Below are 18,346 nucleotides of genomic sequence, written 5' to 3'. Positions count from 1 at the left end.
CGAAGCGTCGAGCAGCCGGCAGCCCGAGTCAGCGCCGGAGGCCGCTCGCCGAGCCTGTCCAGCTGGAGGCGCTTGCACCCGTTCGCCCATCTGCGGAAGAGCTTACCGTTGCGGCGCCGAAGCTGGCGGAGAAGCGTCATATGCGCCGTCGCCGTGTGCGGCCGCCGTGCTGAAGCTGCGTCGTCGCAGGCCAGCCACCGCTCGAGCCCCTGAGCGGGTGGAGTCCGCCGGGCTGGACACTGACTCTGCGTCGGGTTGCAAGCGACACGCGTGCTCGCAACAAAGATCCGTCGTCCGCGGTTTCGGTGGTGCGCGCCGCTGTCAGCGGGCGGTTCCTGGGTCGGGCGGAGGGCTGCAACGGCGTCCCCGAGCCTGCTCCCGCGCGCGTTCCTGGCGCGGGTGCCGGGCAGGAACGGCGGGAGCTCGTGTGATCGAGACATGCGGCGCCATGTTATACCTAGCAGTTTGGTGGATGGCGTGAGCGGGTGTTTGATCGTCCGGAGAGCAGATTGCTGCGTGCCTGAGCGAAATTCACAGCGCGGCCGGAGCTCCATCTGTGCTGCCGGAGGCATCCGCCACGCCGCGCGCGCTCTCCTGGCTGTGTGGAGAGGGCGCGATGCGCGTGGAAACGGCGCCCTCCACGTAATCGGGAACGCAGCTTCGCCGGGCGTGCTGAGCGTCGCTAGGTGCGCAGATTGCTGTGGACCAGGGGGCGGCTCAGACCTCACCGCATGTCGGGCTGCGCGCAGCGCTATCTATATTTACCGTGGTGCCAATATCGCGCGCTCGTGTAGTTCTTCATCAGAGACCCGCCGCGCGCGAGGGCGTCAGATCTGTCAGTGCCAAGTGTTTCGTGCGCCGCTGGGCTCATCCCGAGGGCGCCGCAAGGATACCCTGAAGCTAAACTCGAATCCACTTCCCCCGTTGAGCACCCTCACCACCACTCGCGCCTCTCCAACCTCCGCGAAGCCCTCTGGGACTGCTGCGTGCCCTCTCTCGCCCCGGCAGCCCTGCGCACGCTCTCTTCGCCGCGTCGACGTCGCCCGCGGCCCCCAGGTCCCACCCGCAGCGGCTCCTACTCCTATCCCTCATTGCCGCCAGCCACTGCAGCTCCACACGCCCTGCCAGGGTGCATGCGTCCTCGTTGATCCACCGCCGCGCCGCGACCCCGTCCCTTTGGCTCCCGCTTGCCGCCGTCTGCATTGGCTCGACTCCTGCGTCCGCTCGCGCTTTGCACAAGACTCCTCCAGCCGCCCCGAACGTGCCGGCTCTCGTGGACAAGTGGACACGCCGCCCTCCTGCGCGCTGCAGCGCATTGCAACCCGGTGCCACCCTGCACACGGCAGTCCGAGACGAGCCGTGGTTGCTGAGGGCTGTAAGTTTCTTTGTTCCTGACGCCTGAAACCAGACGTGGTCTCTGGCCCACGGCCGATCCCGCCCTTGTGTGAATGATCTTGCCCTGGCCTCTTGTTTTCCATTCGCGGCCGCATGGTGGCACTGCTCTCACATTTGCACCAAACCTGAGATGGTGTAACGCGCCCAGCTGATTGAGTCCGTCCAGCGCACGCATACGCTTCCACCCACGCCGGCCGGCCTTCTTCGAGTCGCCGCAACCAACGAACCCACAGCTACGCCACCGAGCCAACACGCCTGAGCGCGCACGTCGTACAGGCGACAGTCAGAGGCCTGGCCTCAGGTTCCTGCCTAGCCCAGGGCCCCATTCATTTCTGGGCGATCCGGGCCCATCAGGTGCGTATAGCGGATTTTCCACCTCCCCTCTGTGTTCCCGTACCAGACTCTGAAGCTGATCGCAATGTCGACTTGCAGAATCGAGGTAAAGCCGTGACTGTTCCCCTGGGCTGAGCTCGGCCGCACCAGCGGCCGCAGCAACGTCTCGACGCCGTACCGCGCACGACACGTTTTGACTCGTCGCGTCGCGCACACTACCAATAGACGGTATGGCTAACATGGTGTGACAGCCGTTGGGTTGGGCCCAACCACAACGAAGGCCGTTGCGAAAGATGCCGAAATCCCCCTCCTTGTCTCTGAACCTCCACCAGCCCAACAAAGCCCATCCCCGGCCTCAGAACGGCGAACGCCCCCGCAGTCCGCAGAGCCCTAGATCTCCCAGGGCTAGCCAGTCCTCCCGCTATGAGATGAGCCACAACGAGCGAAACATGGACTCATACACGGCACCGAACTCGTCTCACTCGCACAGCGGGCCGGACAGGTCGCCCAGGACCCACGCCGTCAAAGAAGAGACGCCCAGGCCGCTGTTCGGAAACTCCAAGGCGTCAAAGTCTTCGACGAGGATCGGCGGCGGAGACAATGCGATGTCGATCAGACAGGTATCGGAGGGCTCGCCATTGCCAGATAGCACGGCGCAGGCGTACCCGTACAAGCAATCTTCCGGTTCATCTCCGGATTTGACAAAGTCGCTGGATAATTTGACCAGGTCGTTGGAAAGTGCAAGCATAACGAGTAGTAAGCGGCGCGAATTTAATGCCGATCGTCGGCTCGTTCTCACTTGAAACTGACGCTATTACTCCAGGCACCGCTTCACATGAGCAGGAGCGCTATGACCAGCGCGCCCCATCTTCACACGGTAGATTGCAGCAGAACACTCCCCCAAGCTTTCACTCCAACGACCACCCCACGGCGAAACGGTCCGGCCAAAAGCATCGCTTCAACATCTTGTCTCGCTCGCGCTCCATTAGATCCGACGATTATCTGAACAACGCGCAACATCAGCAAAAGCCCGCCCGCTTCACACCCGAGTCTGAACAGCGCTACACCAAGCGCCAACCCGACCAGAACGGACTGAAAACCGCGCCAATCAAGGAAGACAGGACATTCCGCGATATGATGCAGAACACGTCGCGCAATCGCTCAGCCGATCGTCACACAGAGCCCGACGAGGACACGGCCGCTCACCCGCGCGACAAGAACAACCCGTTCTCCTTCTCCAATTCGTTCAAGGACAACCCCGGCGCCGACTTCCTCAACAACATCAAGAAATCCGGCACCAAGGCTGCCGACGGGCTCGGCAAGGCGGGCAAGGGCTTCTTCGGCAAACTCGCGCGCAGCGGCAGCTCCCATGAGCGCGACCACGGGCCTGTTCTGGACGAGAATTACGTGTGCAAAGTCATCAACCTCCCGCTGGTCGAGCAGACGCGGAAGACCAGGATCTCGAAGAGGCTGGCCGCATCAAAGGACAAGACTGAGTTCTGGATGCCTGCCTTGCCCTGGCGGTGCATTGAGTATGGCCCCCCAGCCTCAGAACCGAGGGTGTCGCTCCGATCGGCTAACAGGTGCTTGCAGCTATCTCAACATGAACGGTTGCGAAGAGGAAGGGCTTTACCGTGTCCCAGGCAGCGGTAAAGACGTCAAGTACTGGCAGATGCGTTTTGATAAGGGTATGTGTTCATTTCTGGCATATGTGGCCTCTAACCAACCACGATCGCGTGTAGAACTTGACATCAACCTCTTCGACGAACCCAATCTCTACGACATCAACATCATCGGCTCTATGTTCAAGGCGTGGCTCCGCGAGCTTCCAGATGAAATCTTCCCCAAGGCGGTGCAAAAGAAGATCCAAGAGAGTTGCGGCGACGCCAAGGCGACACCACAGATGCTCAAGGACGAGCTGTCGAAACTGCCGCCGTTCAACTACTACCTTCTGTTCGCCATCACTTGCCACATCAGCCTGCTCCACTCGTGCTCGGAGAAGAACAAGATGGACTACCGCAATCTCTGCATTTGCTTCCAGCCTTGCATGAAGATCGAGGCATTCTGCTTCCAATTCCTTGTGCTGGACTGGCGCAACTGCTGGCAGGGCTGCTGGACGGAAAAGGAATACCTTGAGCGGGAGATGCGCATCCTGGAGCCGGAGAAGTACCCGCCGCAGCCAGCACTGGGGCTGAGCACGCCGAACGGCAGCACCAGCCAGTTGGGCGACGAGCGTGCTGTGTCGTCGGGGAGCAGCAAACCTTCGACCATCAACAGCTCGACACCGGAGCGGCCGCGCCCGCCGCCCCTCGACTCGGTCAGCGCGCGCGAGTATCAGGACGAGGATGCCACGCCGACGCAGACAGGGCACAACGGAATTCGCAACGAGCTCCCCAAGCTGTCGCCGATGCAGCCTCTTTCACCAATCGGATCCATCTGAGGGCGGGCATGATGGCGGATGCGTCCGCTTGATTCTCCTCAAATCCAGAACGGCTTACCACTTGGTAATTTCTGAATTCAGAGCGCCAGCGCAGCAGACAAGGGTCAGCTCGGCTGGGCTTCACTCCGCCACCCGGTGCGCGCTTGCGGGCGTCCGGGTCTAATTGGACCAGCTTTGTCTGGGCGGCGGCCGTCGTCGGCCGACTCGCATGGCGGACAGAGGGCGCTCGCATGCTTCCCAGGACGGCGCCTCTCGGGGGAAGAGTTAGCGTGCAAGCACGGGTGGGCAATGCAAGTTTGATGCGGGTTCTTTGCGCTGCTTTTCGAATACCCACTTCCTTGGTTCGGACCGCTTTCCGGTTTGGCGTTTGTTGTTCGCGCATGTGGGCGTGGATTTTCCGATCTTGATGCCTTTGTATTGGCTGCATGCTCAGGAAGGTTGGAAGCATTGCGTTCTGCGAATCTTTTCCTTTTCTCTATTCGAGCAAGATGTACGATACGAAAGCGAGCGAGCGTGTCGGGTCTGCGGGCCATGATGGGTCTTCTTCTACACAGCTAAGTAGACAATGGACAGACGGTCGGGGCGGGCGGGCGGGCGGGCGGATGGCACTCGGGATTCCTTTCTGGACTTGGAGCAGCCTCGGGAGGAGGCGTGCGGAAGCGTTGGTCGCCCAGGCATTCCCCGAGAGCAGTTTAGGAAAGCCATCAACGACGAACATGTTTTCACAAGCTTTGCGCGGTCCGGCCATCAGGTGGTTCGACGAGGCGGCGCGGCGGCCGGGGCCAAGCCGGCAGCCAGCTGGCTTGTGCGCTTGTGCGCCCGGGCATTGACGTCGCCCCGAAATATCGCGAAGCTCAAGCTTCGACCGCATCCTCACACACGACCATCCGTCGCCCGTCCGCGCCCCCGCGCCCTCGCTCCGCTCCAATGTTCTCGCCCGCCGCCATGCCCATCCGCTGCGCCGCAGCGACCGCCGCTGTGGCCGCCGTCCGTCCCCGCGCTGCCGCGAGCGTGCGCCCGTGCCTCTCGCCCGCGGCCTCGTACACCACCAAGCCCAAGCCCGCTCCTCGCCCGTCCCAGCTCCTCAAGCTCGCCGCCGCCCGTTGCTCAGCTCCCCGCGCCGCTCCCCGCGCCGTCGCCACCCCCTGCCCCTCCTCCGTCACCGCCCGCCTCATCTCCTCGACCCGCTCCACACGGACCGCCGCTTCGACCGCCAACTCATCCTCCTCCGCGCCCGCTTCGGCGGCCAATGCCGCCGATACCTTGACATGGAACCGCTTCCTTGCGCTCCGCAAGACGCGCCGCCGCCTGTCGCTGCTCTGCAGTATCGCGGCGGCCATTGCATCGACGGCCGTCGGCCTCAATGTCCTGCTCGCGAACGACATCGACTCGCTCGGCGCGCAGACGCTCGGCCTTGACCCGATCATCGTCATGGGGCTTGGGACCGTGGCTTGCGGCTGCGTGGGATGGTTGCTGGGGCCGGCCATCGGCGACGGCCTGTTCAGAATTGCGTACAGGCGGATCGGGAGGCAGATTGTCGAGGTAAGTCAGAGACAGGGACGAGGGCAGCGGCATGGATGGCCATGGGAGTGCTGACGCCTGTCTTTCGGTGCCATGCAGAAGGAGAAGCAGTTCTTCCAGCGCATAAAGAAGTTCCGCGTCGACCCCACCCAGTCCAGCTTGAACAACCCCGTTCCCGATTTCTACGGCGAGAAGATCGGTTCGGTTGCCGACTACCGCCGTTGGTTGAAGGATCAGCGTGCCTTCAACTTGAAGACGTCGGGCATGCCGCGTGGTGGTGCGGGTGCCGTGGCGTTGGGCAAGAGGGCCAGGCGCGTGTCGAAGATTACTGGCGGCCGTTGATTTCCGGCAGTCAAAGGATAGCATGGTTGTTGGCATTGCGAATCGGCTTTCCTTCTAAGTTGTGAAAAGGGATCAGAGATCAAACATCAAGTCTCACAGGGGTTCCCATGTTCGTCGGCTTGCCTTTCACGTCCCTCGAGTTTGACCGGATGGCTGGTTGTTTCATGGTACAAACTCAAGTGCTGAAGGAATTTGTGTTGTCGTGTGAGTGCAAAAGCAACCAATGAAACATATCCATTCTCCTGTCAGCTCGGGCTTCTCCTCTAATCACCCTGAGGTCTAAATAGCGAGCATAACATCAGTACTCATTGACGGCGCTTATCTGGCCATGATTGGCCCGCGGGAAGATGCATATGGCGAAGTGATGAGGCAAGACTTCGCGACCATTTCAATGGGGCAGAGCGTACGGAAACAGAGTAACTTTTGCCTTCGTATGCCCTGCTGCCGTGGTACCTAGCTGCAGTGTTGCCCATAACCGTCGCCTCATTAGTGATAGGCGCTTGTCAAGTTGCTGTTCCCGAGGATTCGACGTCGTTTTTAGTAGAGGCAAGATGGCTAGCACAAGAATTCGTCCCTTCTCAAACCTGAGTGATGAAGTCATAAATAAATCTGCGTAGACCATTGCATCGAGCAGCTTGATACATAAAAGAAGGCTTTGGCAGACTTTGCCATATACAGCAGAAACTTGTTTATTCTCTGTTTCCTCTGCCCTCCAATCCACCTTGCAGCCTGCCATCTGACCTGAATAAACACACGTACAGAGGTCCAGGGCCGAGCTCCTCGTGACCAAGTGACATTGACGCTATTGAATGAAATTGCCTCGCAAGGCTCTAAACCATGCCTGCCGGCAGCCATACTACCCTTAACGCCATGATACAAGATGAACGCCTTTCTGTCGGTCCCATCATCACAGCTGCTCAATGCCGTTCACAATGGCATCAATCTCCACATCACCTGCCTCTTCCAGCATCTTGGACACGGTGCCAGTCCTGTTCTCAGTCAGTCAAGCGTTATCTCGGCAGCACAAAGGCAGAACAAGCACTTACAGCCCGACCACCCTCCTCTTCCTCATAGTCTCTTCCAGCTCCCTACTCTTCGCAGCCGCGACCTCCAACACGGCCTCCGGTACGTCGGCCAGCCGCGCCACGTTGAGCCCGTAACTGCGGTGCGCGACGCCCTCGCCAACTTCGTACAGGAAGGCGATTTCCTCCCACTTGCCGTCCGCCTCCTTGCTCTCCTCGAACTTCATGTGGACATTCTTCAGCTCGCCCTGGTCAAAGCCATCCACCAGCTTCGCCAGGTTCTGGTAGTGCGTGATGAATAGCGTGAGCGCCTTGATATCGCGTACCATGTAGTCCAGGACGGCCTGCGCGATGGCGACGCCGTCGTGGGTGCTGGTACCGCGCCCGAGCTCGTCGAGGATGACAAGAGAGCGCGGTGAAGCCTGCTTGAGAATGTCCGCCGTCTCGGAAAGTTCGACCATGAAGGTCGACTCACCCGCCATCATGTTGTCGAAGGCACCCATCCGTGTGAACACGGCATCGAGCATGCCGAGTTTGGCCGATGCGGCGGGCACGTATGAGCCGATCTGAGCCATGATGCAGATGAGGGCAACTTGGCGCACGAAGGAGGACTTGCCACCCATGTTCGGCCCGGTGATGAGCAGGGCGCGGGTGGCGTCGGTAGAGAGAGATATATCGTTGGGGACATACGAGTCCAGGAGGAGCTGCTCCACCATGGGGTGCCGGCCCTCGGAGACGTCAACACGGACGTCTTCGGTGTATTCTGGTTTGACGTAGCCCGGCTGATTGCTGATCTCGGCAAGCGACAGCAAACAGTCCAGTGTCGCCAGAGACTGCACACAATCTCGGAAGGACTGATACTTGGTACCTATCTCAGCCAACAAGTCTTTGAACGCTGCGTCGCAGGCAGCGGCCAAGGCTTCTTTATGCTGTTCCCGCGCCCTGAGGAGTCGTACCACCTCGGGTGTGTGGAAACGCGAAACTTGCTTCGTGCCGCTGATCTTGGCCCAAGAAGCAGGGACCTTCTTGACCTCGCTGTTGTTCACTTCGATCAAAAACTCGATGCCTGCCTTGGTCACATACTCAACCTTGGACTTCTTCAACGTCTCGGCGATCTCTTTCTTGTGCTCTTTGAGGTCATGCTCCACACTGACAATGCCAACCTTGTGGTCCGTGATATCTTCGGTCTCGTGCTCTTCTCTGAAGAAGCCGTATTTGTCGTCTTCCTTGGCAGCCTGGAGGTTAAGTCTTTCCAGGAAACTGACAACGTCCTGGCCAATCAGGGGCAGGTTCGCAATTGCTTCTTGGACAATTGGTGATGAGAAACCGGATTTCTCGGGAGATTGAACGTGTGCATACTCGCCGGCAATGCGTTGTAGTGCCTGCAGGACCGCCAGCAGCTCCGGTCGCGTACACTTCTGATAGTAGATGCGGATCAGGGATTTCTCCAAGTCTGTCCTTACATGGCAAAGCAAGTTCTTCAATTGTTCCATGGCAACGATATTCTCGCCATTCCGCAGTTCCTCGACGGCACCGACACGTTCTTCGAGTTTGGCCTTGTTGAGCAGAGGCCTCCCAACCCATTTGCGAAGAAGCCGCTGGCCGAAGCGAGTCTTGGTTCTGTCCAATGTCCAGAACAGACTCCCTTTCACCGTGCGATCGGTCTGGTTCTGATATATCTCCAGACTGCCCAACGTATTTCCGTTTAGCAGCATGTGAGACCGGGCACTGAATGCCTGGAAATTCTTCGTCAAGTCGAAGACGTGTTCCAGGCCGTATTCCGTCATGTGAGTGATTAGCGCTGACAAGCAAATGGTAACATGCTCCGAGAGCTGATGGACTTTGTCCAAAACAGCCGCCGCGGAGTCCGGGTCGCCGTCCCTACTCTTCACACTGTCGGCATAGAAGCTTGATATATGACTGTACGCCTGAGCGGCCATAGTCTTCGGCTTCTCCACCCGCTCCACCCGTGCTTGGTCGCCGAACACATTTCGTTTGGACCCTGACAGATGCTGGACGATCTTTTCCGTGGCCCGCGAGACATGGCCGATGATGAGGAACTCGCATGGTGCTATGTGAAGGAGCCGAGTTTCGATCTCGCTTCGCATGAAGCCGTCCTCGAAGTCGTCATAGACAATATCGCCCGTCGCGGGCTGAACGGCGACAATGCCTAAGTGGACCTTCTCATCCGTACTCCAACCTTTGGCGTTGGTCTCGGTCAGGCACAAGATATATCCCGTTGCTGGAGAGTTGGGGTTGGCACTCGCACCAGCCCCGTCCAGGCCATCGACTTCATCGATGTAGGTGGCTTTTGTGTAGAGGTTGGTGAGCTTGCGGACGAAGGGAGCGTTCCGGTTGTCTCCAGCCTTCTTAAGCGCAGCAGTCTCGAGCTGTCTGACCACACCGACCTTGTGGCCTGCTGCGACTAGGCGCTTGACATGCACATGTAGTCTGTGAGTGGGGAAGCTTGCACCAGCGAACCGATCCAGATGGGCTTCGGATGGATGCTCATCAAACCTCATTTTTCCGGGGATGCAGACAATGCCCAGCTCCTTGGCAGCCACCCTTGCATCTTCTCCAAAGAAACGGAATTTATAACCCACTTCAACAACGAGGATGGTGTCTGGATGCGTTTGTTTTAGATCGATGATCTGCTTTTCCATGGGCGTCAACTTCGACGCGCCCTTCCTTGCCGGCCCTCTGCCTTTGGCTTTCGGCCTTGCTTGCGGCTCTTCGTCCTCGGCATCCTCGTCCTCGGCATCCTCACCTTCACCGGCCTCGTCGGGAATGGCACCGTGCCGTCTTTTGATCTCTGCAATGCTGTCGGGCCTGCCGAGCTTCTTGACAAACTTCTGGTGCAGTTTCTCCTTCGCCCTCCTCGTCTCTTCCGTGTCCGGCTCCTGATTCTCCGTCCGGACAGGCGAGCTCGAGAAGATGAACCTGGACGTCCTATCGGTGCCCTTGAGGCTGCGCGAGCCATTGAGGTCGGCCTCGCTCACGCCGGCCAGGGATTGGCGCACCTCGGCTGCCGGGTCGGGCGAAGGGTGGCGCGCAGCAGGGTCCGGGATGAAGTCGTCGTCGTCTTCGTCGTCGTCGATCGTTCTCCGCGCTCTCTTGGGCTTCGGGGCGGGTGCTGCGCGAGTGCCATCGCTGGTTTGTGCACGCTTCAAGGCATTGGAGAAGTTCCGCCGGGGCGCCGTAGGCTCCTGATCGTCATCATCGGAGCTCTGGCGAGCTTCGTCGGGTTGGATCGCGGGCGGTGGCGATGACTTGGGTGGCTCTGCAGGGCGTGCAGGTGGCTTGGGGGTTGAGGAAGGCTTTTTGGAGAAGAAGCTTGAGATTGTCGCCTGCTTCTTACTCTGGGATGCAGGAAATGGCGAACTCGAGGGAGCCATTGCGGGAAGCGCGGCAGATCAGAAGCTGTCGTTGTGCGGCGTCGGCGAAATTCTGGGGAAGACGCGCAGTGACGCGCTCTGACGCGCCCGCCGGCTGCACGTGATTTGGCGACCTATTCGACCCTGTCTGCGGAATACACAATGCCTGTCGCCCAGAGCGCCTCCATTTTTCATGGGACAAAAGGCTGACCGGACGCTATTGTGCGTTATTTCACTTTCACTCGCTACACTACTCACTACCCCCTTTAGTATATATCGAAATCAGAGATAAACTGCGTCCAACCCCATGGAAATTGCTGATAGATCACGCTCGTGTCGTCTATGCACGCACCCTTTTGGAGCTCAACTATCCTGCCTTGGTACAGAGATGCTCTTCCAGTTCAGCCCCATCTGCGTCCGAAAGGATTTGCGGACAGAACGCCATGGTGCGAGAAAAGAGCTATGTAACAGGATCCTGATTGTTCCTGGAACTGTGCCGCAATATTTCCATCAACACTTGCCATCTGAACACTGCTTTGCGACCAATGCGTTTTTCACGCATGCGATTCAACCCACTTCAACCGCTTGGCTCTAGCCTTCCCTAATAGGTTACGGTACCGACCAAAAAGCCCAGAATCCACTGAAGAACAGCCAACGTTAGCAGCGACCATCAATGAGTCTTCCATTCACAACACACCCGTACCGTCAGCCGCATCAGAGGTTGCGAAATCCGAGACGCCGTCCTCAAGCGGCGGCCTTTCCTTCTGTAACTTGTCCGCGACCCGATCGACTTCGGCCCACACCCTCAGCAAATTCCTGCCCACAATCTTGCCCGCATCCTCGTCACTGATGCCTTCTTCCAGCAGCGCAGCGACCAGGTCGGGGAACTTGCTCACGTCCTCGAGGCCCCTGGGCGTGCCTTCGATGCCGTCGAAATCCGTGCCAAGGCCGACGTGGTCGTACCCAATCAGCTCGCCGACGTGCTTGATGTGCCTGACGACCTGCGAAAGCGTGACGTTCGGCTCGTACAAGTCCGGGATGCCGGTGCCGGAATCAGACTCGGTGCAAGAGATGAAGCCCGGGTTGAAGTTGACCATGACGATGGAGTTGCGCTTCTTGACCAGGTGCAGGATGTCGTCGGGTACGTTGCGCGGGTGCGGGCAGAGGGCATAGGCGGAACTGTGCGAGAAAATCGGCGGTGCGATGCTGCCGCCCCAGCTGCCATCCTCAGAGCCGGCCAGGACGTCGCGCATGGTGTCGGGGCTGACGTGGGCCAGGTCGACGATCATGCCCATGCGGTTCATCTCCTCGATCAGGTCGCGGCCGGCAGCGGAAAGGCCGCCCCAGTGCGGGGAGCTGCGGACGCTCTGGCCCTTCTCGTTGGTGACGACGGCGGCGTCGGCATAGATGTTGTGGCAGTTCCAGGTCAGAGTGGCGTAGCGCACGCCGAGCTGATGGAAAAGACGGAGCGTGGGGATGGAGTTACCGATCTGGTGAAGGCCTTCGATGATGACCGGGGCGATGTAGCGGCCGTCTTGGAAGGCACGGAGGGCAGAGGCGCTATCAGGAGTGGGGGTGAAGTATTTGGGGTATTTGGCGGCGAGACGGTGATACAAATCAAGCTGCTCAAGCGTCGCCTTGACGACTAGGCGGCGTCAGAGCGAGGCAGGACGACCAGGGGAGCATGGCTTACTCGGAGCATACGCCTCGTCGGAAAAGTCGGAGGCGTTGGAAGGGCACGGCAGGAAAGCGCTCCAGAAGGCACCGCTGCTCAGACCTTGCTCGATGCGCGGCACATCCGTGTGGTATTCCAGACGGCCGTTCTCGAACCTGTCGGAGAAGTTGCCAGAGTTGATGCGGTTGCCGTACAGGTATCTCATCATAATCATCAAGTCATTGTGGCCGTCTGCGTCGGATTAGCGTGCACACAACGCGGGCAATGCGACGATTACCAATCAGCGGGTTCTCTTTGAGGATTTTTGCAGCGCGGTACTCGATGGACGTGCAGTCCTGGCCAAGGCATCGGAGGTCATAGTGCACATAGCTCCACAGCGTGACGAGAACGAAGACGGGGAAGACAACAAAGTTGAAGATGATGCTGCCGGGCGACCGAGCTGCGCGGCGCAGCGCAAGCCGCTTCTGGTAAGCAACGGCGTCGGGGTCCTTGGTGTCGACTGGTGCTTTTTGTTGTTTTCGTTTCAGCACTGGCCGCGTTTCTCGGGGAGTTTGCTGGAGGACTTACAGCGCATGGTGAGGCGGGGTTGTGGAGTCGCTGTCACTGAAGGCTGCGGCGGGATGACTCGGCAAAAACGGCCGCATCTTTCGAGCAGCTCCAGCTCCACGCAGCCCGTCACCCGTCACCCGTCCGATCTGTCTGCGTCCAGGGGCCCGTTGCGCCTCCACCACCACCATGGCCATTCTCTCGTCCTTCGCCATCATCCGGGGCCTGTGCCTCTTCCACATCACCCTCGCATGGTACCTTCTCAGCGCTCCGCGCATCGTTGCGGAGCAAAACCTGGTTGTCCTGTTCGGGGAAGCCATGCGCATTGTACAATCCTCTTTGCAGCCCGCCTGCGCGTGGGAACTCGTGCTGATCCGTCTTGCGTAGCCTGAACCGACCCAATTACTCAAACCCAATTCTGCCTCCGCCTTCGCCGCCATCATCCTCGCCTTCCTCGGTCTCTCAGACCTCATTGCCGTGTCCATGGACGAGGAGATTGCCTTCCCTTACTGGGCCAACAACATCCCGCTGCGCCTCATGTTCCTCCTCAGCCTGACCGGCTACACGTATGCCTTCAAGCCGTCTCCTGGACAAAGCCTCTTCACCCATGGCGTCGGCGACCCGCTCAAAAACAGGCTGGTCTTTACATGGGGGTTCTTCGAGTGCACAATCTGGTTCTGGGTATGGCATGCTCTCCCTTGGACCCTTGAAGCGCCGAGCTAACACCGACATCCAGGCGTACGTCACTCTAAGGGACGAGAAGGCCAAGTTTGCCGAACGTCTGCTCGAGAGGAGGAAGAGGGAGGCCGAGCTGCTGAGGGACGCCTGATCTTTGCCTAGTAAATCAAAATGAAATATAGTCGAGACCCTCTACATAATGCCCAGCAGCTGTGATTCTCAATTATTGTCCACTTTGGGATTGCAGTCTCGGCAAGCTCCTGCTCGGCGTGCTGTCTTAGACATCCAATCCCTCTTTCTTGAGCTCCCACACACGGTGGAAAGCAAAAAAAAAAAAAAAGACCAGCAGTGAGAAAAAGTGTTCTCCGCGTCAGCCCGAGGCAGTGCAAGCATGAGCGACACTGTGCCCGGTGAGTGACAATGAGCGGTGCTCGGCGGACGGCTGGCCGGCACTCGGCGCTAAAATCCAATTCCGGCGTTTTGCCGACGCGTGAAGCTCGCGACTCGACGCGATAGCGCGACTTCTTCATCTCTCCACTGCTGCCTTCCTCCACACAGCTTCCCCTCGTCCCTGCCCGTGGAAAGCTTGCCAACACCTTCCGTCCAGACGCCAAGTGGCAACAATGACCGCTTCGGTCCTCGGAAAGCGCACCCGGAGTGCCATCTCGTCTGCAGGTAAGCTTTCCAGTCGTCCGAAAATCCGCGCTCGTATGCTCGACGCGTGGCTAATCAGCATCCAGGCCGCAAAGATTTGGGCGCCACGACGCGATGCACCAGAAGCAGCCACTTCGTGGTGCTGGACGATAGCGAAAAAGAAAATCCCTTCGTCACCCCGACGAAGCCGCGCGCTTCAAGGATTGCCCATTTGGAAGCGGACGAGCCAACCGACGAGGACCTACCCGCGAAGCGCACGAGAGGAACCCCCACGAGCCCCGCGAAACATGGCGCCATCCAAGGCAGGGTCGCTCTTTCCCCGGCGAAGGCCAATTCGCAATTCAAAAGCACGGACCCGAAGTCTTCGCAAGATTCGACTCCCTCGACCCCTCGGCATCGGGATGCGTGCGCAAACAAGGTCGCAGTCACCCCCCGCCACCGCGTTTCCATTGCTGGCAAACCCTTGACGCCGCGCACACCCCGCACACCAAGCACCCCTCGGACTTCCGTTACGACCATCTACAACGACGCGCGCCAGCTCTTTATCCGCGGTTCTCAACCGGGCCGGTTGATTGGCCGCGAGGACGAGAGGAGCGAGCTCCAGCAGTTTGTGTCTTCGCGCGTTGGCTCCAAAAAGTCTGGATGCCTGTACATCTCCGGCCCTCCCGGCACCGGGAAGAGCGCATTGGTTGGCGAAGTTTGCCAAGAGCTCGACGAGGCCACCGTGAAGAGAGCGTACATCAACTGTATGAGCGCAAAGAGTGCAAACGAACTCTACATCAAGCTTCTGGAAGGAATCGGCGAGACTGAGGATGTCTTGGAGGGGACAGAACAGGAGACGCTGCAGAAGATCATGTTCAGGCGCGATGTATCGTACGTGGTGACCTTGGACGAAGTCGATTACCTCCTCGAGCTGGATCTCGAGTTGCTCTACAACATCTTCGAGTGGTCCATGCGGCCAAAGTCGAGCCTCATCCTTCTGGGCATTGCGAACGCTCTGGACTTCACCGATCGCTTCCTCCCCAGGCTAAAGTCTCGGGGCCTCAAGCCTCAGCTCCTCCCCTTCATGCCATACTCGGCTTCTCAAGTTGCTTCAGTCATCAGCTCCAAGCTGAAGACCCTGCTTCCTTCCGACACAACCGCCTCAGCCGACTTTGTTCCGTTCCTTCACCCGACTGCAATCCAGTTTCTCTCCAAGAAGATCGCTGCCCAAACCGGAGATCTTCGCAAAGCGTTCGACATTTGCAGAAGAGCCATTGACATGATCGAGTCGAGCGTGCGCGAGCAGCATGCGAGGAAGGCGGCAGAGGAGTCGTCGGAGCCCGCTGCTACGCCGTCTAAAACCATTCTCATTGAGAACATGAACCTCTCTTCGCCTGCTCGGACTCCGACAAAGACCTCTCGGCACTCAGCTGAGGCGTCCTCTCTTCTAAAACTCACAGTGGAAACGGCTCCTCGCGCGACGATCGCCCACATGGCGCGTGTGACTGCTGCTGTCTTCAACAATGGAACAACTCAACGCCTTAAGAACCTCAATTTACAGCAGAAGGCTGTTCTCTGTGCGCTTTCGGCTCTTGAGAAGAAGCTGCGCGATGCGGCTGCTTCGGTGCCTCCTTCGACACCGTCGAGGCACAGCGCGGCAGCGCCCACCATCAAAGCGCTGTACGACGCTTACGCCCGACTTTGCAAGCGTGACAACGTTCTGCACCCTCTCACCAGCACCGAGTTCCGCGATGTAATCGCCAGTCTGGAGACTTTGTCGTTGATCTCCGCGCTTGAGGGTAATGGCAAGAGCGGTAGCTTCTCTGTCCCTTCAACGCCAAGCAAGCGGGGCGGTCGTGGTGGTGGGGGCTTCAGCGCCGGACTTGTCGAGGAGAAGAGGGTTTCGAGCAGCGTCAATATGAAAGAACTGGGTGGTGCGCTGGATGGGCCCGGCAGCGGTGTGTTGAGGGGCTTGCTCAATGGAGAGATTGTTGCATAATTGAGCGAGTCGGAGGTACAGTCAGTTGGCTGCCGGCATGTGGGGTTTCCTTCTTGTTTTAAGCATAGGCGCTGCGCGGCGTTTGTGATGGATAAACGGGCTATATGGTGGCATTCTGTGGCGCATGGGTTGTCTGAAAATGTGTCTGAGCTGGCATACGGAGCATCACCATGCTTGGGTAGAGAAGAATGACGAAATTAAACCTGCTTCCCTGATTGCTTCATTGTCTGCTTGTGCGTGCATGTATGTATACGTGCAAGCATGATTCCTTCCAATCGGACTACTTTTCCCTGCACAGAGTGCATACATACTGTATGATCGTCTGAATCCTGTCGGGCATCGACACCTCAACATGTGGTTGACCAACTATCGACTCGGGAGGAGATTGCCGGTGCATGTCGATCAGAATTCGGCAGCGGCCGCGGCTCTGTGGCTGAAACGTCTCCAGGGCGACGAATAGCCGGCACCGAGTGGCCGGACTGCTGAACCGGTATCAGGTTCTCGAGAGAATGTACGTCATTGGCCCGTCGCTGCGCGACTGTTTCTCATTTCTGCAAGCCGAATTGGCCAACCAGACCATCACTCTTCTCATGGACGACGGCTCTGGTTCATAGCAAGACTCAATGACGCTATTTTATCGATTGCGACAAATCTAAATGCAGGTATAAGGGATTGCCTGCCTCCACCCTACTTTTTGTAGCCCAAGATCCCCTCCCCCATGGCCAAGTAAAAGTAGATAATACGTCGGTGAACACCGTGGAGGAAGGGCCGCCCCAGGACTCTTGATATTTTACATATGCAATACACAATTCCTTCCTTCTTCGCCGCGTTCTCCCTGCGCCTATGCGATCCATGATGCCCCGCCTCCTTCACCGGGCAAAGGTGTTTGCGAACATGGTGCGAGCAGACTGCCCCGACTTGCCCAGAGCATCGGGCGGCACCTCCAGGGTTTCCCAGTTGATCCGGCGCCACCACGCCTCCAAGAAATCTCTCTTGGACTCGACGCCCCAATCAGGCACCCAGACGTGCTCCCATGTGTTTACGCACAGGACGGGGACAACATCGGCACCACCGGGGGCGCGGTTGCGGGCGGCTTGGCCGGCGACGCTGTGCGGGCCCATGACGCCGGCCGAGTTTTGGATCTGGCTCTGGCGGGCGTAGTCGGCGCCGGAGAGACCGCCGGCGGAGCCGTGGTTCTGGGTGTTCATGTCGACGGGCTGCTGGCGATAATGGGCGTCGGAGAGCGGCGAGCCGGCGAGGTAGGTGGGCAGGATCTTCCACGAGCCCTTGTTCAGGTTCTGCATTTGCCTGTGCCACACCAGCCACACGAAGCCCGGGCCGAACATGGCCTCGGCGGTCGCGAGGAAGTCGGCCTTGAAGATGTCGACCGAGGAGAAGGATGTTGTCAGGGATTCGGCGAGCTCATCGGGCATGGGGGTTTCCTTGTCGGCCTGGGGTCGGCGTGTTAGCGGGGGCTTGCGAGGCCTGCGAGGCGACGCAGGGGTGGGACCGCATGGGCAGAGCCACGTACGATGGTGCCGAAGAAAAAGTGGTTGTTGAAGGCCATGGAGGCATAATTGAAGGTGGAGGCGAGCAGCGGCTCGCGCGCGGTCTTGATGACTATATCCTTGACGAGGTGTTTCTCGAGAGGGGTGCCTGTCTCCGGGGATTGGACGTCAGCGCACGCGCAATTGACGGCGTGGAGAGAGGGCCATCGCACCGACGATGCGCTCGTTGAGCCCGTCGACCATCAGCTTCTGGTAGACGGTCCAGGCGGTGTTGAAGCCGGTCTGCGACAGCAGCTCGGGCACGCCGTTCTGGGCGAAGCGCTCGCCGAAGTTGGCGAGGCTGGGGACGCCGTGGACGGCGCGGCGGTGGGCGCGGGCGGCGAGGCGCTGGGCGGCGCGCAGGGGCTGCTGCGGCCGGAGATGGCGGGCGAGGATCATGGCGCGGGTTGCGGAGGGAGAGGAAACGGCGTCGACTTTTCCAGCGCAGATGATGCTCCGGCAATCGCGTGCACGGGCGCGGCCAGCGCTCCACCGTCTCTCCCGCCCGCGGCCAGCGAGCGCCCTCAGCCAACCAAGCGCCCGCGACGCGCCCGCCCTACAACACCCCAAGACTGCGTTTCACACGCACGCTGCCAGCGCGTCCCCAGAGCCACCCGCCATGCGCCCTCGCCGCCCTCTGCTGCGTTGGGCATCCGCGGCCCACCTGCCTGCACCGCGCCTCTCGGCGCCTCGACACGCCTGCTCTGCACCATGCTGAGACTCGCATGGTCCTCGCGCCATGCTGCGCCCGCCATGCTGCTCCCTTATATCCTCCACCCGCCGGCCAGCTCACCATTTTCCTCTTGTTCGCTGCATCTCCACCCACCCCGTCCACCCG

General features: G+C 59.5%; 7 protein-coding genes across 7 annotated transcripts; 4 read left to right on the top strand and 3 right to left on the bottom strand.

Annotated features, from left to right (window-relative positions):
- Positions 1 to 2,021: 2,021 nt before the first annotated feature.
- BKCO1_5200043 (rho gtpase activator) lies at positions 2,022 to 4,168 on the top strand (the record flags this gene model as incomplete). Its single annotated transcript, XM_020277058.1, has 4 exons — positions 2,022 to 2,484; positions 2,552 to 3,260; positions 3,322 to 3,416; positions 3,471 to 4,168. 4 exons carry the CDS (start codon positions 2,022 to 2,024, stop codon positions 4,166 to 4,168), a joined length of 1,965 nt encoding a protein of 654 aa, XP_020127344.1.
- Positions 4,169 to 5,095: 927 nt separating this feature from the next.
- BKCO1_5200042 (presequence translocated-associated motor subunit pam17) lies at positions 5,096 to 6,031 on the top strand (the record flags this gene model as incomplete). Its single annotated transcript, XM_020277057.1, has 2 exons — positions 5,096 to 5,710; positions 5,789 to 6,031. 2 exons carry the CDS (start codon positions 5,096 to 5,098, stop codon positions 6,029 to 6,031), a joined length of 858 nt encoding a protein of 285 aa, XP_020127343.1.
- Positions 6,032 to 6,938: 907 nt separating this feature from the next.
- Positions 6,939 to 10,448, bottom strand: BKCO1_5200041 (dna mismatch repair protein msh3; the record flags this gene model as incomplete). Its single annotated transcript, XM_020277056.1, has 2 exons — positions 6,939 to 7,020; positions 7,078 to 10,448. 2 exons carry the CDS (start codon positions 10,446 to 10,448, stop codon positions 6,939 to 6,941), a joined length of 3,453 nt encoding a protein of 1,150 aa, XP_020127342.1.
- A 665-nt stretch (positions 10,449 to 11,113) lies between these two features.
- On the bottom strand, positions 11,114 to 12,676 carry BKCO1_5200040 (membrane dipeptidase; the record flags this gene model as incomplete). Its single annotated transcript, XM_020277055.1, has 4 exons — positions 11,114 to 12,072; positions 12,121 to 12,333; positions 12,380 to 12,601; positions 12,670 to 12,676. The coding sequence occupies 4 exons, from the start codon at positions 12,674 to 12,676 to the stop codon at positions 11,114 to 11,116; spliced, it is 1,401 nt and encodes a 466-aa protein (XP_020127341.1).
- A 161-nt stretch (positions 12,677 to 12,837) lies between these two features.
- Positions 12,838 to 13,477, top strand: BKCO1_5200039 (increased loss of mitochondrial dna protein 1 protein; the record flags this gene model as incomplete). Its single annotated transcript, XM_020277053.1, has 3 exons — positions 12,838 to 12,975; positions 13,036 to 13,329; positions 13,385 to 13,477. The coding sequence occupies 3 exons, from the start codon at positions 12,838 to 12,840 to the stop codon at positions 13,475 to 13,477; spliced, it is 525 nt and encodes a 174-aa protein (XP_020127325.1).
- Positions 13,478 to 13,949: 472 nt separating this feature from the next.
- Positions 13,950 to 15,961, top strand: BKCO1_5200038 (cell division control protein; the record flags this gene model as incomplete). The annotated part of the gene is made up of 2 exons (XM_020277052.1): positions 13,950 to 14,001; positions 14,067 to 15,961. The coding sequence occupies 2 exons, from the start codon at positions 13,950 to 13,952 to the stop codon at positions 15,959 to 15,961; spliced, it is 1,947 nt and encodes a 648-aa protein (XP_020127338.1).
- An 869-nt stretch (positions 15,962 to 16,830) lies between these two features.
- On the bottom strand, positions 16,831 to 17,907 carry BKCO1_5200037 (fe superoxide dismutase; the record flags this gene model as incomplete). The annotated part of the gene is made up of 3 exons (XM_020277051.1): positions 16,831 to 17,412; positions 17,493 to 17,617; positions 17,682 to 17,907. 3 exons carry the CDS (start codon positions 17,905 to 17,907, stop codon positions 16,831 to 16,833), a joined length of 933 nt encoding a protein of 310 aa, XP_020127323.1.
- Between the last annotated feature and the right edge of the window lie 439 nt (positions 17,908 to 18,346).

This window comes from Diplodia corticola, assembly GCF_001883845.1.
Source record: "Diplodia corticola strain CBS 112549 chromosome Unknown scaffold52, whole genome shotgun sequence".
Taxonomy (NCBI): Eukaryota; Fungi; Ascomycota; class Dothideomycetes; order Botryosphaeriales; family Botryosphaeriaceae; genus Diplodia; species Diplodia corticola.
This window is presented reverse-complemented; position numbering and strand designations above follow the sequence as displayed.